General features: G+C 40.5%; 1 protein-coding gene across 5 annotated transcripts in view; it reads right to left on the bottom strand.

Moving 5' to 3' along the window:
- Nucleotides 1-2,944: 2,944 nt before the first annotated feature.
- LOC133027187 (microtubule-associated protein 4) overlaps nt 2,945-22,420 on the bottom strand; it is a 98,113-nt gene continuing 78,637 nt past the window's right edge. For 4 of the 5 annotated variants that reach the window (XM_061094217.1, XM_061094221.1, XM_061094220.1 and 1 more), the window contains 10 exons: nt 20,676-21,622; nt 19,756-20,010; nt 17,910-18,087; nt 17,200-17,262; nt 15,003-15,292; nt 13,454-13,507; nt 9,770-9,851; nt 9,086-9,198; nt 7,570-7,762; nt 2,945-7,323 (listed from right to left, as the gene is read on the bottom strand). In XM_061094217.1, coding sequence (XP_060950200.1) covers nt 7,316-7,323; nt 7,570-7,762; nt 9,086-9,198; nt 9,770-9,851; nt 13,454-13,507; nt 15,003-15,292; nt 17,200-17,262; nt 17,910-18,087; nt 19,756-20,010; nt 20,676-21,622 — 2,183 coding nt within the window. In that variant the 3' untranslated portion in view covers nt 2,945-7,315. The remainder of the gene's footprint in view (nt 7,324-7,569; nt 7,763-9,085; nt 9,199-9,769; nt 9,852-13,453; nt 13,508-15,002; nt 15,293-17,199; nt 17,263-17,909; nt 18,088-19,755; nt 20,011-20,675; nt 21,623-22,420) is intronic. The other variant, XM_061094218.1, reaches the window with a different exon arrangement.

The raw sequence follows: 22,420 nt of genomic DNA, 5'->3' as shown, positions 1-22,420 counted from the left end.
CTCCTCCAAGATTCTACTCTTAACTTTCCCCAAACAAGTTTCAGGGGATCAGCATTTCCATACGCTATTTTACATCTAATTCTTTTCATTTAATGTCATATTTTAAGTGAAATCTAAACTCTGCTGTTTTACTTGTTACTTTCCTAACCGTTATTTTTGAAATCCAATCTGTAACTCCTGAACTTCATTTCCCTCCGAGATCCTGAGGCCAGTATTATGGTAAATGGCATTGTATTTATACAGCGCTTTTCTAGTTTTGATGACCACTCAAAGCGCTTTACAGTACAGTTTTACATTCACCCATTCACACACACATTCATACAGTGCATCTATTCTCAGCACTTTGTTATTCTATGGGGGGGGCATTCAGGGTTCAGCATCTTGCCCAAGGACACTTCGGCATGCAGATGGGTCAGACTGGGGATCGAACTGCCGACCTTCAGGTTGGAGGACGACCACTCTACCCCTCAGCTACAGCCGCCCTCCATTATGAGACATTTAACCCCCGATTACCATCAACAAAGACCACCACCACCGAAGCTTCATCGTAAAGTAGAACTGATCTCTATTTTGGAGCGATGCAGCAGCAGCACATTGGGATGAGCCTCAGAGCTGAACTCCTCAAAGCCATCAGTGACATTAAGGCTCTTTAGGATGGATGTTCATCTCTGAAGGAGCACGCTGTTCATTATTATGGTGTTTGTATAGTGTTATAATGTAACCTCTATGAGTTTAGAGACCCAGACTCTAGTTGTGCACAGTCTTTACCTTCATGCCTGAGGTCCAGATGTTCACTCACACCACTGCAGAAAACTCCAGGTTGAAAAGATAGAGAGCAAAGTCATCGTTGGTCTTTCTCTGGTTTAACTCAACATGTGCAGATGGACTCTCAACAAATTCAGATACATGAGATGTGAGAATGAGCACACAGGAAAGGGAGCATCACTGTTTTACACCTTCTGTTGAGGTCACACTCTCCAATGCTAAACAAACTTCCTTCCCCTCCAGATGTTTGGCGTGGATGTTGGTTACAGTAATTCAGCAGAATAAATTATCTATAGATTTCTGTTAAAAGACATGGTGACTACTTCACCATTGTGTTATACTCATGCAGGTTACAATGAAGACCTGAAATGTATAAAATAAAATAAAAATCATAATCACAGCAGACATGTTGACATACAACAGAAGGAACTACACACAGCTAAACAATACAATAAATGAAGTTGGAATCCAATTCGGCCTCTTTTATCTTGGGGGTTCGGATATTTTGTATCGATGGTTCTGTCTCATACTGTAATAAGACACTAGAGCTGAACACAGCCACCATCAGTGTTGTCTGTAAGAATTGTGTATTTTCCAACTGTAACATGTCAAACATCTGGGGAGCCTGAATGCAGCCTTTAGGATTAATGTGCTGGTTTGAGAGTGGACTGGCTTCCTTATTAAAACAAATAATTGTGACATTTAAATCACACATCCTGGCATAAATCATATTACTACCATAGGTTAATGTTTGGTCAAATGTTAAATAAAACACATATATTCTTTAATTATGGTAGTATTTATTTATTTCTGCCTCCACTAGAGGTCAGTGTCTGTCTTAGTTTCTTCACATCACTCACTAAATAATTCAGACTTTTATAAAAGTCACACCCAGTTAACTTCAGGGGGAAATTACATCATGAGGAATGCATTGCCGTGTTTATCTTTAAATCTTGCAACCACAGTTTAAAAACAGTACAAGCAGAAAACAGTAAAGTCTGAAAAGTGACCCACAGACTTCACCCAGCTGGCGCACTGAGTTTGGAGTGTTTTCAGTGGCCTTGTCATTTCCCTCTAATTTTTGCTCTCTTAAACACACACTGTGTTTTAGCTGATCTTTTAAAATGTATTCTGATTCCTTATATTGAGCCACATATATAATTTTTTTTAAATTTACTTAATTTTGTTGTTTTTTCTTACTCTATTGAACACATGAAAACATAAATATTACAACCTTAACAACATATTACCCTGAGGTATAAACAAAGAGGTAGAAAAGAAGAGAACTAAAGACAAGAAGGCTCTATATGTAAAATATTTAATCAAAGCTACTTGGGACCACATGGCCTTCATGGACCACACTTTTCTCCAAAGCACATTCTCTCTTATACAATTCCCAACTAGGGCGGCACGGTGGTTAAGTGGTTTGCACTGCTGCGTCCCAGGTCCGGTCAGGGTCTGTCTGGGTGTAGTTTGGATTTTCTCCCCGGGATTGCATTGGTTTTCTCTGGCTTCCTCTCACAGTCCGAAGTAATATGTTTGCGATAGTGAGACGGTTAATTGGAGACTCTAAATTGAACGTAGGTGTGAGAGTGAGTGTGAATGGTTGTTTGTCTCTGCATGTTGGCCTTGTGATGGACCTGCGATGGACTGGCGACCCCATCTATTGCGTAATGTTCTCTGAGATTGAATCCAGTCCCCTAAAAAGGATCAGTGGCAGAGATAATGACTGGATGGGATACCAAACTGGGAGAGCATATCTTTTAGATACAATATCTCATTGTTTAGCGAAAAATAACAAAAAAAGCAGTGTTTGATAAACTGTATGTGAGGAATTGGCCATGGGACGTCAACAACCCTCAGCAGCATAATAACTCCAGAAGGAATTGTATAAACATAAACTGCATATTTCCTGATATTCCTTAGTATAAGTATTGGTTGCACCGACAGTTCTAGTCAAGTTGACCAACAAGTAGGATATTTTTGGACCAGTTCTAAAATAATGAAAAAAACATACTTTTGCAGAGAATTTGCTGAATTCTGTTCGGAAAACTATCTGTGCAGACGAGGCCTTAATATCATCACATTCTTTAGGATTAAAAATGTACACTTTTATCCTTTCTCATTCTTTCAGAAAACAATATGGAGCCCACTGAAAACACAATAAATCAAACACGAATGAGAGTTTTAGTTCGTTTTATTTAAGGTTTATTAATCACATCACTAATTAACAAGTAATCACAATAAACACTTTTTTTCCAAACCAAAAAAATAAAATTCAAATTAATGAAAAAAAAAGAAGAAAAACACAAAAAACATGAGGAGATTCTGCAAATGTCATAGTAAGTCTACCTAACACATCCCATTGTCTGTCAGCATGCTCTGCAGGTGTAATAGATGTTTATTAGCGAGTGTTACACTTGTATGGTACGAGTACATGTAGCAGTACATGAAGTTCTACGTGGCTCATTGGATCGATTATTACTGAGGAGCATTTATCACACAAGCCAAACCCAGAAGCTATAATTAGATGCCTAAATCTCAAACGAGGATGTGTTAGGATCTCGGTGTGTGCGACTCTTCAGGGCAGGTTGCTGCTCGAGTGCAACGTGTGGGAGCCAATATGTATTGATATGCATTACTCCCAAATTACAGGCTTTTTCACTGACCTCTAAACTCAGTGCTTTGTGAACTAAGTTAAACAATATCATGTGATTCTGGTGCGTTAGCTTCAGTCCCATTCATCTTTTTTCAAACAAACCTATACAGAGGTCACTGTATCTTTAAAGCGAGAATTTTGAGCTAATCATCTCTTAAGACTGAGTTTGTGGACATCATTTATTAGTGTGTATTCATAAATGTGCACTACAAATATTGTTAAATGATTCTTGTAATAATTAGGCTCTATGTTGACAGTTTCTAAATTAAGCTGCTCTTACAGCATCTTCCATAAAAATCTGGCTCTATGAGATTTTCTGCGCTTGTTGTATTTGGGTTCAGATCTCATGTCCCTAAAGGAAGTCCGCGGCGTAGTTTGTGAAACTGGCTGACACAAATCAAAAGTATAACCCCTTCATCCGCGAGTGCACAACCGTCACGAGGCTACAGAAAGACAACGATAAATACATATACAAAAGCGTTGCGTCTTAAGTACAATATATCTCAAAAGACATTCTTTCAATTCAGTGGCCCCTTTCCAGAGAGAAAGGCAGACCTTTTCAATTTGTCATACTAATAATGAGAATAATAGTCATAATAGTGATGATAAAACGCATACTCCCCGTAAAACCATTAAAGGTACATGGACATAAAAGCTTTTCTGAACAGCCTCGAAACTCCCACCCACCAACCCCCGCATGGATCAAATATCTTCCTACATCCGCGTGTGACCTCACAAGGAGTGGTGAGTGAAAACACTGGGGTCAAAGCAAAGCTTAAATGTGGTTGTGGACAGGCACAAGGAAAGCTTCAGCTTGGTGACAGGCGTGGCACAAATTCAGCTGGCAGTAAAGCCCTTACACATCTGCACTCCAAACATTCCCTGGTTCAGAAGACTTTAAATCAACATTTATTGCCTAATACTGTTTTAAAAAAAATTGATCTTTGCTTGTTAGCTTTTCACTTTTTAAGGCATTCCAATGGAGAACAAAATAATGATTGAATCGTTTTTTAATGATTGAATAGGAAAGGTGAGGGCGGGGTACGTCAGCTTATTGCTCATTTGCTTTAATTAGGGGTCAATTTAATAACTTGTTAAAGAGGAGTCATTTAGCTGTTAATAAAACATCATTACTGCAGCACAATGAGCTCTTTTGATACATTTAAGCATTAAGGTGCAATTTAGTTTTGTCAAAGCATTTTATGGATCATTATTAAAGTGACAATTTGAACAGGAGTGTTTTTGTAGTCGGATATCATCTCTCTGGGACAGTCAATGTAGCTATGTTCTAGAAAAGGCCTTTTCTAGTACTAACATTCATTTTTGTGAAATTCTGTAAATTTGTTAATATATGGATATATATATACATAACAAGTGCTGGGCATCAAACTTCATCTAACTCACTGAAATATCCTGCAGCTTTGAGTATGAATCTTTCAGTTCATGAGAGTTCAAATTTCCTGTTGGATGCGTAAATATTTGATCAGATGGTTCTAGAATTACATGAAAATCCTTTCATAAAATCAATTTATTTACTAAAAGATTAGTTTTACTGAAAAACCTTCACATATCAATTTATGTTGTATTTTTTTAATATTATTTGTCATCGAGATTTTTTCTGGTATCAATTATAGTTCTTGAATTGTAAACAACACCCAGCCCTTGTTATGGCACTATACCTAAACTAATGAAATATTAGTGGACAATGAGCAGCATGTCATTGATGTATCAGAGATACCTTTAATAATGTTAAAAATCTGTTTGAGCCATTGAATCTCTGGATACAAATCTGCACCTGGAACTAAATCATTTCTCTAAGAGATGCAACTGCAACCATCAAAGTTCGCCCTGTTCACCACCATATAAAAATCACCATTTGAGTAGCAGCACATTGACCGTCTAAGATAATTTCCCCAGAGATACACATATGGTACCAAACCACAACACTTTGAGTCATAATGCACACAGGCTTTCAGCTCCGGGGGGGATATTACAGAATCTGGCCATGCATTTGAAAGGCAATTGAGGTTGAAATACATTGCTACAGGAGAAGAGACTAAAGCCGCATCATGTTCCGCTGCCAGTACTTCCACCAAGGACACACACACACTATTAGAGATGTTTCGTGTCAAGTGCCTAATGGCATGCTACTATAACCATCATGGAGACACCTGAACTTGAGACTACACACAGCTACCGGGACCGCTTGGTTTACGAAATTTCCTTCAAACAGCTGATACCAGGTTGTTTCTTATGTTTTATCAACTATGATATTCTCTCATTATCATCTTCGTCATTAACTTTAGTTTTTCAGGTATGAAGGTCAGGAGGCACAAACGAGACACACATCTCCTTTAACGCCAGAGACGTTTCCTATCCGACGACATCTTTATCTCACGCTGGACTGTACGCTCACATACAGCTTCTCGAATTTCTAAAAACGTACACGTTTCTTATTTTGCCATTCATGTTAAGCACACCTAAAATGCTTCGTTTCAGCACCTTTCTAGGAACACCTCCCTCCTCACTTTCTTCCTCCCTGCACATGCCACCTCTTTCCTCACTGAGTCTTGGTTTGAGAAAAATCCTGTGCGTGTTTCCAAGATGTTCAGAGTACTATCAGGGAAATAACGAACACCGTATTGCTTATATAGGAAGAAACGTACAATAAATAAAATGAAAACTTGTTTTTAAAATCAAAACCTAAGAGGAAAGACAGAAATAAGAACCGAACAGAACACCGAAGCTCATTTTTACACAACTTTTGTCACTCAAACACATTATCACAAACACAGAGAATAAAGAGTTAAACAGCCTAAAATGTTCATACAGCCTACTTGTTGTCTAGCTTTTTTTTGTTTCTCAGCTTGTTTATGGTAAGTGACGATGACGAGAGGGAGTGATGATGAAGAGGAACAATGGATTACTGTGGATGTTATTGAAGCAGAGAGTAAGTGGTTACTGGGAACAAACAGCCCCTACAGTCACGAGGGAAAGCGAAGCTATTGTACGTGTGTGACAGAAGCCGGAGGTGAGTCTGAAAGGGTTTCCATGCTGCTCGGGAGACAAGTAAACTGCTGTCTGAGGTGTGCAGGAGAGGTGATGCAGGGTCAGAGTCCACCAGCAGGATGTGGGTAAAGAGGATCCAAGTGAAACTCAATCATTCCTATAATAAGGTGCAGCCACAAATGTACGGAAACCTTGCAGTCCCTTAATTTCCCTTCACGTAGATTCCCAACGAGGCTCAAGCTTAGTCTATACAGTCACTTCAGCAAAATGCAGGAGGGTGGAAAGGTTTGAAGCGATGAGGGTGACGGCGCATAATGATGAGCTCAGATGTGAGAGAAGAGGCATGAAGCAGAACTATTAGATAAGTCACATGTTTGCAACAACAGATTTAAGATGAGGGAGGTTTTCAGAGCTTTACGGGGGCAAAGAAAAGGTCAAGATCTCATTGGGGAGCTGCTGCCGTCCCCCTTGACCTCCACCTGGAGACGCAGCAAGGAGGGGGCGGAGGGGGAACCGTCACAGCACGCGGTGCGGCAAGTCTGGGGGGGGGGGGTTTGGTGGTGGCGGTGTAGAGAACAGAAGGAGCCGTGTGGGTGGGGTCCGCTGTTGTCCTGGGGGGCTGGCCAGGTGACGATGTCGGCGCCGTGGTCCGTGCGAGAGCGAGCATTCTCGCGGAAGTTGAGCTTGAAAGACTCAATCTGCAGCAGAGAGGTTGGAAAGGAGAGAGAGACCGAGAGACCGAGAGACAGAGATAGAGAGAGAGAGAGACAGAGAGAGAGAGGACGGGGTGTTAAAAAAAAATTATATACAAGAAAAGGTGGGGAGTGGGAGGAGATGATGTTGTGGGGGGGTTGAGATGAGGAGGGCAGAAGGATAGCAGAGTTAGATGCCTGTAAGATAAGAAATCAAAAGATGGGGGTGTGATCAGGGGCTTTGGAGTGCAGACAAGATGAACTTTAGCACAAACAGAGACAGATTTACACTGCAGCCACAAAGACATGGGGATGAAAATTGCTTTGATTATATCACGTGATGTTTCTGATGTGTCCTGGTGACATGATATCACTGGTCGGTGCATCTCCTCCTGAAAAACAAACCCTAAACTCACAGTGGATGAGGCACAGACATGAACTCACTTGTCTCTGGGATGCTGGAGTCCAGGGCCTGGGGCTCCCGGAGACTCTCGCTCTCACATGGAGCCCCGTCCTTCAGCCCATTCTCGTGGGCAGGGAGGTCCACAGCCTCTCCGGTCTCAAGGCTCGGGGCTGGGGCCTGGGTGCCACTCAGGGGCGTCTCATTCCCCTCAGGTGTCTCCTGAACCCCCTCAGCCTAGAAACACACAGCAGGCCATGTCAATTTGTGGGGATGGAACAACCTGGCTCCAAATCTATATAACCACATATCTAACGTTTCTTTGTAAAAATCAGGTTATAGCTCTGCATGAACTGATTTAAAAAGGATAGAAGAGCAGTTGATTTTGTGCTTACAAGACTGAAACACATGTCTGCTACAACCTTACAAGATCTGGAGCCGGGCTCAGGTGGGGAACGATGGAATTACAAAAAAGTAATAACACATGAATGCAGTGATAGAAAAGAGAGTCAAGCACATCAAATTTCAGTTGTGGATTAATCCACATTTGCTGCACTAAAGAGTATAGTTCTTTTAGCTGGACGGTGTTTATGAGATTCAGTTATAATAAACCACCATCTCTGGGTTCTTGGTAACGAATGAACAATTTACACATGGTTCTGTGTTGTGGTAATAACAGTGTATGGACAGGAGTAAGATACATAAAGTACTAGGCTACATTAATTGTTGGTTTCAGACCATTCTTATCATATAGAAATAAAAAGTAGCACTGATTTACATATATATATATATATACATCAATCTTTGTTCCTTTTCTGTCAGGCTTCGAATATAAATAAGTATGCATGATAAGCACTGCATCTTCCTAACACAATGAAGCAAAAGCATCAGGGGAAAAATTACAGACTTTGTTGTTGGTACAAAGAGCTTCAAAGTTGTTTAAATCATTTTTTTTTAAAATAGACTTCAGTTAACACAAGGTCTCTATTATTTGACTGCTATTTTTAGCTTGTTCCTGTGATTATGAATCTTCACTGAGTTGGAGGCTGCAGATGAGGTTTGGGTGTGTCCAACAGTGTGTGAGGATGAGGGGAGAGTTAAGGTGATGATGAAACACACATGGACTGCAGTAGGCTATGGGGACCAATGACATCATGTCTAATAGTCCACATCCACAAAATAAACCATAAACCTCGAAATGAGTTGGACAGGTCAAACTGTTTGAATGAAAGGTATCAACAGCATCTCATGGTTGTTAAATCTCAACACATCAACACAGTCTTGTGCATTGAACACTTTGTAAACAAGAATACCTTAGGAATGTTTCTTTAATTTAATAATAGCTCAATTAGTCATGAATGTTCATTGTTAAAATAATCTAATAATAATGAAGGCGAGATATGCAATGCAAATCTGGAACACTTTGTAATGCACTCCATAATGACTATAGAAGTATATCTGAATTCTCATTCGCAAATGCACTGTCATTGTGTGGGCTGCCTCATGACCTGCTGTAACAGTTGGTAAAAACAAGGTTGTGTTCATGTGTGATGATCTCACCTTTATGTTCCCTCCACCAGGTGAATTGCTCAGATTGTCAGTGGAGCCCGCTTTGGACTGAGCCTTTTCCCTAAAGTTCACCTTGTGGGACCCGATCTTCACGTCCCCGCCACCTGCAGCACACACGAGTATCATCAGTGGGACGAACACACACTCATACTTAAAGCAGGACGTGGAAAGCGATGAGGTTTCTATTGTTGCTCTTTATAATCAAGAAAATAAAATAGAAGATTTTCTTACATATCACTGTAAATGTTGTAGCTGGACTTCTGAAACCAGCCATACTGCTATGTTAACTCATGTATGCTTACTGCAAGCAGCAGCGATGTTTCCCATTCCCTTAAAGTTTTTAAGTCCATGGATGTTTAAAATTCAGTTACTTTGAATTCAACACATCTAATGTATACTTTACAAATGGATCTATCAATACTCAGGTTTCACTGATCCTCCTAAAACCAATTTGGTCTAATACAACAATTATCATTTCTATTAATGGACACCTGTCATTAAAACTAAACAATTCAAAAGCACAACAAGCTGCACCATCCAAAATGATCTGAAGTTGTAGCAAAATGTTTCTAGAACAGTGTCAGTACTGCATTTTATTGAGGTAGGATCTACAGATTATACAGAGACACTATAATAACTATTACAGCAGAGTCATAACAACATCTTCCAGCTCACCAGGCTTGTATTTGATGTTGTCCTTGGAGCCGCACTTTGACGTCACCTTACTCAGATCCACCTTCTTGTTGAGTATCTGCACCTGTTAAATGTCACACAAGCTTTTCTTTATCAAGAGTGATAACAAACAGGCCGGGTGGAAGGTCATAAGAGATACTATCCTCTGGTTCACTTTCATATCCCTTTTTTGCACCACAAAGTATGACTGCCATTTTCAGGGGGCTAATTTTCAAGAATGAACTAGTCATATTATGAGAATTAAATCGTAATTTTACTATAATAAAGCTTTAATATTAAAAGATTAAAGTCATAAGCCTATGATAATAAATTTATAATTTTAAGAGATTACAATTTTCGGGTACATCTGCATGCTATTCAAAAGGGTTTTGTAGTATCTTAAAGAAACAATGAGATTGGTGATTAAGATTGTGGATCCAGAAGGAGCAGAACTCAAGTGAGCATGGGCTTTCCCTGCTGCTTATTTCATAAAGTTATTTTTTCTTTATTCTCATATTATTATGTATTTTTAAATTACAACTTTAATCTTATAATATGACAATATTCTCAAAATCTCAGAATAATTTCTACTTCAATATGGCCATAATACTGTAATTTTTGAATATATATATACTGCATATTATCAAAGTCCTATTTACACCTTTAATCATCATCATCATAAGACAAGCAGTGATCACAGTATCACCTCCTCCATACTGAGGCAAAAATCAACTGACAAAGAAATCAGATCGTAACTTCACGATCACATTTCTAAGAAAAACTGCTGAGCTTTGGGATTTCCGACAGGGTCCTGGCGAAACAAATTGTTCAGGCTCACCACCACTGAAATGAACACTTTCATTAAAATCACATTATAATACCTCACTGCAGTGACATCGAGTGGTACACTTGCTGTAAAGATGGCAGGTAAAGAATTTCAGGCACCATAAGAAGAAGCTGAGGACAGGACAGAAAAACCAGAAAATCCCACATTCACATCTGTGTGGCGACATCACCGTCGTCTCCGAACGGGGCCAATCAGAGGGCAGCGATGTTGGTTTGCTTGACTGGTGTTTAGTGAGTTAGTGGCAGGACAACACAAGAAGAGATAAAGGGAGCAGGGGGCTGTGAAGCAGGTTGTGGGCAAGGGGCTGGTACGTTAGGCTTGCTTGCATGCTGTCCTGTAACTCAAATACTGTAGTCGTGTGGAGCTTGACTTTGAGGGAATGCCTCAACTCTGCTAAAGGCTGAAAAGCCGGTACTAAGGAGTGTTGACCCTTATTAGGAGAAACAAGGGGATGGAAATACAAGATTTCTTTGATTCTGACGTTCTTACCATCTGCTTAACTGAGTCGAATTGTTGGACTAATTAGTCCATGTTTGTGGGCCAGACAGTACTTACATTCCCTCCTCCAGGAACATACTTCATATTGTCCTTGGAGCCCAAGCGGGAGGTGACGTGGCTGAAGTCCAGCTTTTTGGAGACTATCTGAACCTATATGGACACAGCATAGCAGCAAGAGGGAAGAGGAGGAGAGCAGAGGAAGATGACGACAGGAGAGGACGTGAAAGGAGAGGAAAAGAGAGGTGATAAGACAAAAAGAGAAGAAAGGAGGATAAAAAGAGGAGTGTAGAGGAGAAATCACCGTCACAGGTCAGGTTAGAAAAGAAAGGACAGGGGAAGCGAGCAAGGTCCACCTGGACAATATGGCTGCCGATATTTAAACATCGCTATCAACTGCAGGGCTGATAAGATTTCTGACACGATCAATAATAAGAACTGGGAATAATCCAAATATTGTTTTATCCAAATGTGGAGAAAAGGAAGACAACAGCCAGTGAAGGCCTCACATAATCGATTGTATGAATCACACACATGCACCACACGTAACACCACACGTAACAAAACATGTAAACATGTGTCCATGTTGAGGAGAATACAGTTGAGTCTCAGGACATGTGTTGGCTGGAGACACAGGACAATGTGTTTAACACATTTAAACAAACACATGACGGAAACATTATTTGGGTTATGACATGCAGGTTAGACTCATATTGCTATCAGACAAAACCGTTACGCCCAAGTGAATTGTTCCTAACATGGTGAAAATAAAAATTTTACATTTCTAAATTCAACAAAACATAAGACACATTCTCACACTGCCTCTCACACAGCCTGCTTTACACAGGACCATCACCCAGCAGGAGTCATTACAGCAGGGACAAGAGCGTGATCCCTCACCAGGTTTCCACACGGCCTGTTCTATTTGACGGAGGTGGAGACATGAAGGACTGAACCAGAGTCTCTGCAGCAGTGGGACGATCCACCAACCAGGTACCCCCCTCTGACTGACATCACAGTCAAACACTGTTCAACACCTCGCAGGACAACACTTTGTTAACAACAATTTGCAAAAATGATATCCTGTCATAGAAATGTCTATTATTAAACATGAAGAAGCCATTTCCAGTCACTATTGGTGTTCCTTTTGTCCTTGGGCCCCTTCTATTTATCATCTATTCACTTCTTCTTGGCCATATCTTCCATAGATTTAACATTCATTTCCATTGCAATGCAGATGACACCCAGCTCTACCTGTCCACCACACCTAACTCCATCTTCCTGCCTATGTCTTTCTCTGATTGTCTACTCTACAGGAAATTAAATCCTGGTTCTCCTGCAATTCTCTCAAACGCAACAGTGATAAAACAGTTTCTCCTTATTGGCACAAAATCCACCTTCACAAAATCAGAGAGTTTTTCCTTAACTATCGATAATTCCTTAATGTCTCCATGTCCAGATGTTCCACCTCCCCCCATTAATCGCATCACTCCTTTCCTTCACCAGTTTCATTCAGCCGCTCTGCTCCCCATCCTAGGAACTTCCTCCCACCAGAGATCCGTAATATTGACTCTCTCTCTCTTTCAAATCCCGTCTCAAAACCCATCTTTTTAAACCAGCTTATTCAGACTGATTGATTTCCATTTGGCCAACTACAGAATGCTTTATTCACTGTTCATGCTTATTTTATCTATGCCTTCTAAGGTGGCATTGAGTGCTGTGAAAGGCACCTACAGTTTAAATAAAATGTTTATCAGAGGAACTCTATACATTTCATATGTACGCAGCACATGGACGCAGCACAGCTACATGTTGCTACAGCTGAAACCACATCCTCAAAAAAACCTTTAAATTCAACCATTAACTTTAAGATGAATCAGTCATGAGAAGAGGTTTCTTCATCATAGTCTGTTCAGTTAGTTTTCAAATTATCTTTCATATGATTATATTCAGCCTGTTGTCATTGCAATTAAATTGTGTCCATGTTGCCTACTAGAAAAACCACATCATTCAACACAATGTAGTAAAATAAAGAAGCGGAAATAATAATTTGCCACTCATGTAATTAAAACTCTAAATTCTCCACAGACATTTGTGTTTATGTTTGAGAATGCAGTGTGACAGTACAGGATACTAAAAGTATTTTTACTACTAAAATCACATAAAATCAATTATCAAACTGGCTTTTCCTCTTAGTTGTTCAATTTTATAAAATAAAAATGTCAGAAGCTGTAAAAAGAAAATTGCTAAAATATGTATGAATAGTCAAATAAAGTTAAGTAATACGTGAGAGGAAAGAGGAGGAAGATGTGGTAATGGTGGTGGGGATAGAGAGGGGAACTCACTTTGCCCTGGCTGGTGTCTTTGGAGGCAACAGCCCTGATCTGAGAGGCAGACACCTGGGGAGACAAGCCCACCCTGGGTCAACAACAACAACAACAACAACAACAACAACAACAACAACAACAACAACAACAACAACAACAACAACAACAACAACAACACACAGTAACAACACACAAGGCAAAAATGGTAATGGGATTAAGCTTTAGGTTAAGAAAAAGAAGGGTAGAAGCAAAACTAAAAGATGAGATAAGGGAGAAAATTGGGAAGAACAAACGGACGTGGAGAGATGAGAAAAGAGAGGATGAAAGAAAGAAAAGAAGAGAAGGTTGCAGATACAGAAGAGGGAGATGATGTGACAGAAGACAGACTTTAAGGATAATTCCACTGAAACCTGGGTCTGAGGCCCTTATTTTCACAGAACTTCTTTTAAATGTGAGTGGAGAGGTGTGTAACTGTAGCTATTTCAATCTGTGTTAGTGATATTAGATTGATAAATACATATCTGAATATGTGTTGATATTTTGAAGTGCATTGTACTGATATAGATGTACATATTTTACATTTGTAAATAGCTTGGCAACAACTAAAGCTAAAGTGTAATTACAAATTGAGCAGAAGGATATTATCAATACATTTTTTTTTTTTAGTTTTGGTCTTTTGATTCATAGGAGAATTTGCACCACTGAGGTACAACTAAGATAGACCCTGTGTGTGAACCTCGAATTGGGACCCTGCTTTGAACTGGAAATAATTTCACAGGATTTGCTCTTATGCTCTTTCCAAGATGGAGAACAAACACACCAATCAAAATCTTGCAGGTGGGATTCACAATGGGGGATGGTATCACCTTTTGTTGTCTGCCCACCAGTAGTTGCTCCGAATGGGTAAGGTTTCAGGCACAGGCCCTTTTTCAGACTGAATCTGTTGAACCCTCTGAATGTTACCTGGGAGGTAATTCAAACGTTTGTGCGGGCTTCGACGGACTATACTTGAAATATATAGTATATGTAATATATACATAAATATATGTAACAGTCTAAAAGCTACAAGTATGGATGAGAATCGCAAATGTACAGAGTTGTAAGTCAACATATAAAATAAGTCTTAAATCAATGTATCATGAAAATAAGACCACCGTTTCAATGAATTGGAATTATCCTTAAAGAAATAAGAGAAGACACAGAAAAAGACAAGGGAACTATTCCAAGACAAAAGCACCTTCTGCCATTTTTTTCCGAACTTATGCCTCAAATGTTCCAACAAAGATCCTGTGAGAGTTTAAAGCTTGAAGAATGGGTGAAATGGTAGGAAACAAACATGCTGCTGACCGAGACGGATTCGCCAAAACAACAGAACCAAATATTTAAGGAGGTGAGAAGTGTAGCTGTTGATGAGAATGTAGTAACCAGGTTGTGTTTCATGCTCACACACTGAAAGTCAGTTGAATGAAAAGTTAGTTGAATGGTAGTCAGAAAGTACAAGCTGTTAAAAACATAGAGAGCAGTCTAGAGGACTGACAGCTGCAGGTGAAACCACCAGTGGACCTACCTTCCCTCCTCCAGGCTGGTGCTTCATGTTGTCTGTAGAACCGATCTTGGAGCGGACGTTGCGGGTGTCAGCGGCTGGTGCTGTGCTGGGACGAGTCGCAGTCTTGGAGGCGGCGGTAGCTGAAGTAGAGAAAGCGGCCCGGGGGGCGCGGGGCACCGTGGGCTTCTTCTCTGGCACGGTGCTGGAGGATGGTGCGGCCGGTTTGGCTGCTGCAATTCGAGTGCGAGAGGCAGTGGTGGTGGTTGGGGCACCAGCGCTGCGGGTGGTGGTCTTGGGCTTGGTCGAGTCAGCTGAAAGAGAGAAACCAAATGTAATTTAGAGTTGCATGTGTTTCATATTGGGAGAAAGCTAACCTGGCTCTCTCTACATTAAATATACATAAACATACATATTTTTAGCGTATTTATTTTAGAAGCATATGAATTATTTAAAACTCATCGTAAATTAACGACATGAAAATATGAATAGAACAAATTTCCATGACTTTTCCAAAACTTTTGGGATTTAATTTTTTTCAAGCACTTTTCCAGGCCTGGAAATTAAAATTTTACAATTCCATGACTTTTCCAGGTTTTTCATGACCGTAGGAACCCTGATAAACCTGTATATATACAGTGTCCAATGCAACAACATAGACTATCAGAGACGTTAGGTATATATAAAAACTCTCTTTCGCTCTCTCTGTCTTACACACACACACACACACAAACACGCACACACAAACACACACACAAACACGCACACACACACACACACACACACACAAACACAAACAGTAAACCAAGGCCAAACCACAGAGGGCACTGTCTGTTTGACACTGGCTGTCACCCCTGACAGATAAATGGTGTAAGTGCCAGATAAGACAGAAAACAAAACAAAAAAAGAAAGTGAAGTAAAATTGTGAATCAGTGAACTGTGAATCAGGAAAGCAAAGCAGACGGAGACAGAGAGAAAAACAATCAGGCACTGAGGGATCATCGTCTTTCATTCAGACCTATTTTAAAGTTGAACTTTAAGATCTCACTGACAGCTGCTGTCCTGCCTTTGTAAATGACTGAAAATATCACACTGAACAAAACGTGTATGTCTATGAGTTTCCTGTACTATTTATAGCGGACTGAAGAAAACAATCATTAATTGAAAATGCCACACATTACCAATGGAATATGGTTTACCTTTCCATAATTAACAGTCAATAATGAATAGAATTACACCGTCCTTATTCTGTAACTTGGTTAAAGAAAATTGGAATGCAGCAAAAGTCCATGTTTAAATTTCCTTCTGTGTGAGTGAATGCAATTTAGCATCCTTTACTTCAGCAGAGAGGCACAGCAACATTCACCCACATGTTGTGAAACGTCTTTCTTTGCTGAAATGCTGAGGCATGCTGAGCCACATGTCCTGCTGTTGATCCTCCCTGAGAGCCTTCAGTATATCTCCTGCTCATATAAGATGTGTTTAATTGAAGGAAACCTCCCGCTTGCCTCCGTGTTTCTAAAGAGTAATTTGACTTGCCACCCGAGCCCTTGCAGATTAGACCTCCCCGGGCTGCATCAGCAGGAGCCGCTAACTCCTGTCAACAGCGAGGGGACAGTAATCCATAAACTGCTGCCGTGAAGGTTTTTAACTCTCCAAGCCCTTTCAGCAATAAAGCCTCGCTCTGTACGAGCCAGCCCAGCATTGTGCTGGACGGCCAGTGTGTGTTGCACTGTCACACTCCTGCTGACAGCTGTCATGATGCCAAAATATAAACTAATCTGTTGACAGGAAGAGGGAACTGTGTGGGAAGAGAAAGGGAGGGAACAGTGTGCAGAAAGCAAAAGCACAGGGTCTGACACTAGCAGGAAATAATGGCACTATGGATTTTTTGTATCTCTATTTGAGAGCATGGTCTTTCAGTTTGAGAAAATACCCTGTGCTTGCACTCAAATATACTCTGCCTGTGCTTGGATTCCCTGCTTCAGTCCTTTCTCGTCGCACTTACACTGCTTCTGTGCGCATGTGAATGGTCGGCTCTCTGATTCTTTCTTCTGCTCTTGGATTTATTTTGCAAAAACTTCAATCAATCAATTTTAAGTTGACTTTCTGTTACTTTATATAATAACATTGAAAACCTGAATGGGGGAGGGACTACAAACAAATTTAAAGTGTAACTTCTGTTTCTGCTCATAATAACAGGTGAGTATTGCTATGATACCTGCAGAAGTCCTCAGAGTGCTGGGCTTCTTCTCTTCTCCTGGTTTGCTGTTTGTCTTCGGAACTAAAACACACACACAGTTTATAGCCATTAGGACATAATGTGTGTTAATAAATGTGCATAAAGCTCAGGGAAATATATGTAAACCCTCAATCATTTGGAATGAATCTACAGTAATTCATCAGAGAATAAACACCAGGTAATTGATTTAGTAGTAATACACAATGGCTTAATGTTGAAGAAAAACTAATTCAGAGACCTCCAGGATGAAGTCATAATATCACGAGAATATGAGACAAAATTGGACATTTGGATCAAACGGTGATTTCCTTCAAGTCTGTGTCTTTCTGTCTTAGGAACAGTTTCAGACAGTACAGACAGTTTCTTACACAATGTCTTAAAGTCCTGGTACGATAATGTAATGATGAGAAGAAGTATCTTGTTATATGTGAAACTTTTACTAAAACAACTAAACGAGCTGCTCCATATTTCTAATTTTAACACAGGGAACAGGCTGAAAGGAGACAGCATGAATGTTTGACTTTATTGTAATACATTTTTGCCTGTATTCTCATAAAATCACAAACTATCATTTCTGCAACATGGAATTAATACTCCATTTTAATAATACAAATCAATCCAAGACAAAAAAAAGTTGAATCTTATCAGTAATGCATGTTTGTGTGCACATGTGAGCATGTCTGCCATACCCAGAGGCTTTTTGGGTGCAGTGGCGCTGGTGCGAGCAGTCAGTGTCGTGCGCACTGATGTGGTGGTTTTACTGGCTGCTGTGGTAGCCGTTCCATTTTTGGTGGCAGTAGTGGGGCCGGTTTGATTTGAGGTGGCAGTGCTCGCCTTTGGCACGAGGGGACGCCTCTCAATGGTCGTCTAAGAAGAGGGAGAAACACAAAAGGGAGGTATTAACAGACAAAGACAAAGAGAGGGACAAGAGGACATCACCAGAGACTGATGAAATGAATGAATCAATGAAAAACAGCGCACTTTGTATTATCTGATGCTGTTAATTTGGATCGCACATTTCATTCAGCAGCATATACTACTCCCATCAGCCCATATGATGATGCAACGCTCCACATACAGAGTCTCTCTGCAACAAGCTGACTACACTGAGCTGAGTCACACAGCACCCCTGGGCGCTGAGAGGCTATACAGTGGCTGCTTACTCTGTGGTGGTGGTGGTGCAACACTAAGTTACACACAGAGGGAGAGAGGGTTAAGGCCCAAAGCATGGTGAAGGTCAGTGAATGGATCAAAAGACAATTTTAGCTGAGATGTCCAGTTTTAGAAATCCGTCTTTGAGTTGACACTGATCTTATCATTAGTATTCAAACTGCATCATGAATCCTTTTTCTACTGATGACTTCTTCTTGCTAATTTTAACCTTGTTTACACATAAACAGGAAAGGTAGGAGGAGAGGAACATAAAAAGACGTCCAGCAGGAATAAAAGAAATATGATTGAGAGCACTGCAGTAATTTCATAGAGGTGAACAATTTACAAATATGTGCTTTATAATATTTCTGAGTATTGCTTTTTAATGAGGCCCCAGAGGTTGGATGGCTGTAAAAGCTTAGAGGATTTCTAATGCATGTAGGTTGAAAGGTTTACAGTGAAAGGTCAATCACAGACCTTATCTCATGCACCACACATCCCATTAAATTAGCTGTTGTGGAGCTTTAATGCTGACTTAGGAATTATTTAAACATTTAAACCAACATGTGAAATCAGGAGAAATGGTCATACTGCATCAGCAAGGATAAACATTCACATTTCGTGTATGACCTTATATTAACAAGGTATTAACTCTTATTAGTGCAGACGTGATCCTTTTGGACCTGTTAATTATCATTAATTAAGTGCCCTACTAGTTAACTATTAACAAAAGCTAGTAAGAATGTGTAAACCAATTCCACAGGACACTTGTTTGTAGGTGGTACATGTTTCTGCTGAGCTGATCATGGCCTGTACATATAAGAAAGTAAACCCAGCTCCTGTTCTGTCTCTTTATTACAGGAACTGCACTGCTGTACGTCCCATTTGTGGTAACCTTACCTGGGACAACAGCTTTTGCTTTCTTATATCCAAGCTTGGACTTACTGAATATAAAGCTCAGCAGCCCTGAAGCTGTTCTCCTCAGAACTATGAGCCTGTGCATGCTAACACACACACAGACCAGATGGCCAAATTCTCCAACTCGGAGGAAACAGATTTTTACGAGAGAAAAAAAAGCAACTGAGCTAAACGTTCTAGATTTGAATACCATTAAAATAACCTCAGATCCATTTAATAGGAAGATATTTTTTGACCTGACCCAAAACCATCGGGTGGGTTTTCTTATATAACCAGCTAGGTCAATGTGACCTTATCATTTCTGGTTTACCGTGAGAGGTTAAAACTATTAACAGCACCTAGAGGAGACGTGTATAATCCTGTCACTGTGCTGTTGGGTGTAAATCCTTTGTCGACCAGGTGCATTGCTCCATGTAACTGAGCAATCTGCAGCCTCTGACAGACGCTCTGACAGCCGACACTCACCTTGGGTCTGACATCACGTGTGGCGGTGGTTGTGGTGGATGACAAGGGCCGGCTGGCAGGGCCGGTAGAGGGCCGCTTTAGGCCTGCGGTGGGTGTGGATGGTGCCCTTGCTGTGGTTGCTTTTTTGTCTGAGATGGAGGTGATGGAGGAGGGTGTGGGGCGCTTAATAGGGGCTGCGAGCGAACCACTGCTAGCAATTGCGGAGCTTGGCCGCATTCTGGCAGCGGCGCTCGGTTTGGTCAACCCGGCACCAGGCTGTGATGCAGGAACAGGCCACACAGGATGGATGGACAGGCAAAATAAGGGAGGGAAAGCAAAGAGGACATGGAAAAATAAAAATAAGGATAATGGAGGATAACGGCAGCAGGCAGGCAGCAGTTCAACAGTAAATAATATAATCAAAAATGACATGCTAAAAATAATAATGAGAATCACTTTTGTTATAAACTCAAGAGTATGCCTAAAATTATCTCCGTACATAAACATAGGGATAAAACAAATGGGTGACAGAAGCATTAGCAGCAACTCTTTTACTTTAGCAGGATTATGAAAAAACAGATTACCACAAAACTTGGTGCAAGGATGGGGAATGGGTCAGAGACAAACTCATAAAAAATTGGTGTGGATCCGAATCAGGGGGTGAATCCGGTATTTTTTATTTATAATGAAACAGGGCTTGATGAAAAATGAGGACTGATATTCAGGGATTTACTGAATTTAAATGAGATTTAATAAGGTGACTGTTGGGCTTTGGAGGAGGTATATTCTTTACTGAGTTCCCTAAATGTTTAATGCTATCTTGCTCCCATCGACTTTCCAAAAGAAATGTAAAATACCATAGTACAAGGGCTCTTTATACAAATGCATCCTTGAGGTATGCGAAAAACATACATACTTTTTGTTATTATACCAAATCCTACCTTGGTCTTCTTATCTGCACCTGCCAGGTCTTTGTTGGGTGTCGTGCTGCTTCCATTGGCAAGAGGTTTCAATTTCTTGGCCTTCTCTCCGCTGTCTGCCTTTACTGCCTTGTCCTTCTTGTCATCCTTTTTCTCTACAGTCTCGTTTTCAGCCTGTATTTGGTCCTGCTTCTCTTGCTTTTCGCTCTTCTGCTCTGGTTGTTCTGCCGGCTTGTCGGACGGTTTCTCCGGCTCGCCCTCTTTCTCCATCTTCTGGGCTTTGTCCACATCAGCCTTGTCTTTCTTGGTTTCCTCCACCACTTCCGTCGCCTTCGTCTCTCGGTCAGCCTCCTTCTCCAGTTTGTCATAACTAGTATCGAACTTCAGGGCTGTCGACTGTGGCTCTGGGGTCTTCTCTACCTTGTCGATGTGCTCTTTGTCGTCCTTCATCGCTGTCTTCTCAAGCTTCTCAATATTTTTGTTCTCGGATTTTTCTGTCACTTTAACCTTTTCACTTTCATCCATTTTTTCCACGTTCTCAATTTTCTCAGCTTTGTTCTCAACCTTTTCTACTTTCTCTATCTTCACTGATTTATCCAGTGATTCTTCAGCCTTGGTCATTTTATCCTCTTTCTGCTGCATTGACTCCACTTTCTCTGTCTCTTTTTCTTTTCCCTTTTCGGGCTCCTTCTTCATCTCCTCCACCTTTTCTGCTTGCTTGTCAGCTGCCTTAACTTTTTCTCCCTCTGTTACTTTCACCTTTTCGTCCTCCTTCCCAATTTTCACCTCCTTCTCTTTCTCGGTGTCTTTCTGCGTTTCCTTCTCCATTTCTTTCTCCACCTTCACTGGAGTCTCAGTGCTTTCGTATTCGACCTTCACACCCCGTTCGTCTGCTTTGTTCAGAGGTTCAAAGTGGCCGATCTGCTTTACACTATCTTCCAGATTCTCCTCCTTCTTCTCTGACTTCACTGGAGAGAACATAGAAAATAAAGGTTTTAATTTGAAATCATGACAATAATAGGTCTCTTATCAAATAACAACACACAAAAGCAGTCTTTTATTGCCATTACAGCAACAACCAGTTCAAGTTATCCATGGAACTCATCAATAAATTATAACCAATATGGACTAAATATAATTTCTCTACACACACAGGAAAATATTAAAACTGAATATTAAATCAGATCAGATTTCTGAAAGTAATTAAAGTACAAAGCAAAATAATATAGAATATATTCAAGGTAAAGTATATTTATATATGAATATTATTTTTATAAATCCATTCATCTTCTTCTTCATCACCTCCTAAAGTGCACACAAACACACACACACACACACACACACACACACACACACACACACACACACACACACACACACACACACACACACACACACACACACACACACACACACACACACACACACACACACACACACACACACACACACACACACACACACACACACACACACACAGCTCGATAAGCCATCAGGCGTAATTTTCAGTCGAGTATTTCGCTCAAGGACATTGAAGACAGAGAAGCTGGGGATCGAATGACCTGCCTTCTAATTAGTGGACTACCCACTCTCCCCTCTGAACCACAGCTGCCTCCAAAAGGTAACCTGTGATTCAGATTTTTTATTTTATTTTTTTACAACAGCCTATTAGCTCTCACACAGATTTCAGCTGCTTCACTTGCCGTGTAGTAATATAATAGATCAGACTTAGTATGGGAACACAAACAACAGTAACAAGGTAAACA

Source organism: Limanda limanda, chromosome 20 (genome assembly GCF_963576545.1).
Source record: "Limanda limanda chromosome 20, fLimLim1.1, whole genome shotgun sequence".
In the NCBI taxonomy this organism is placed as follows: Eukaryota; Metazoa; Chordata; class Actinopteri; order Pleuronectiformes; family Pleuronectidae; genus Limanda; species Limanda limanda.
The sequence above is the reverse complement of the archived record's forward strand: the minus strand, read 5'-3'. Positions and strand labels throughout refer to the sequence as shown.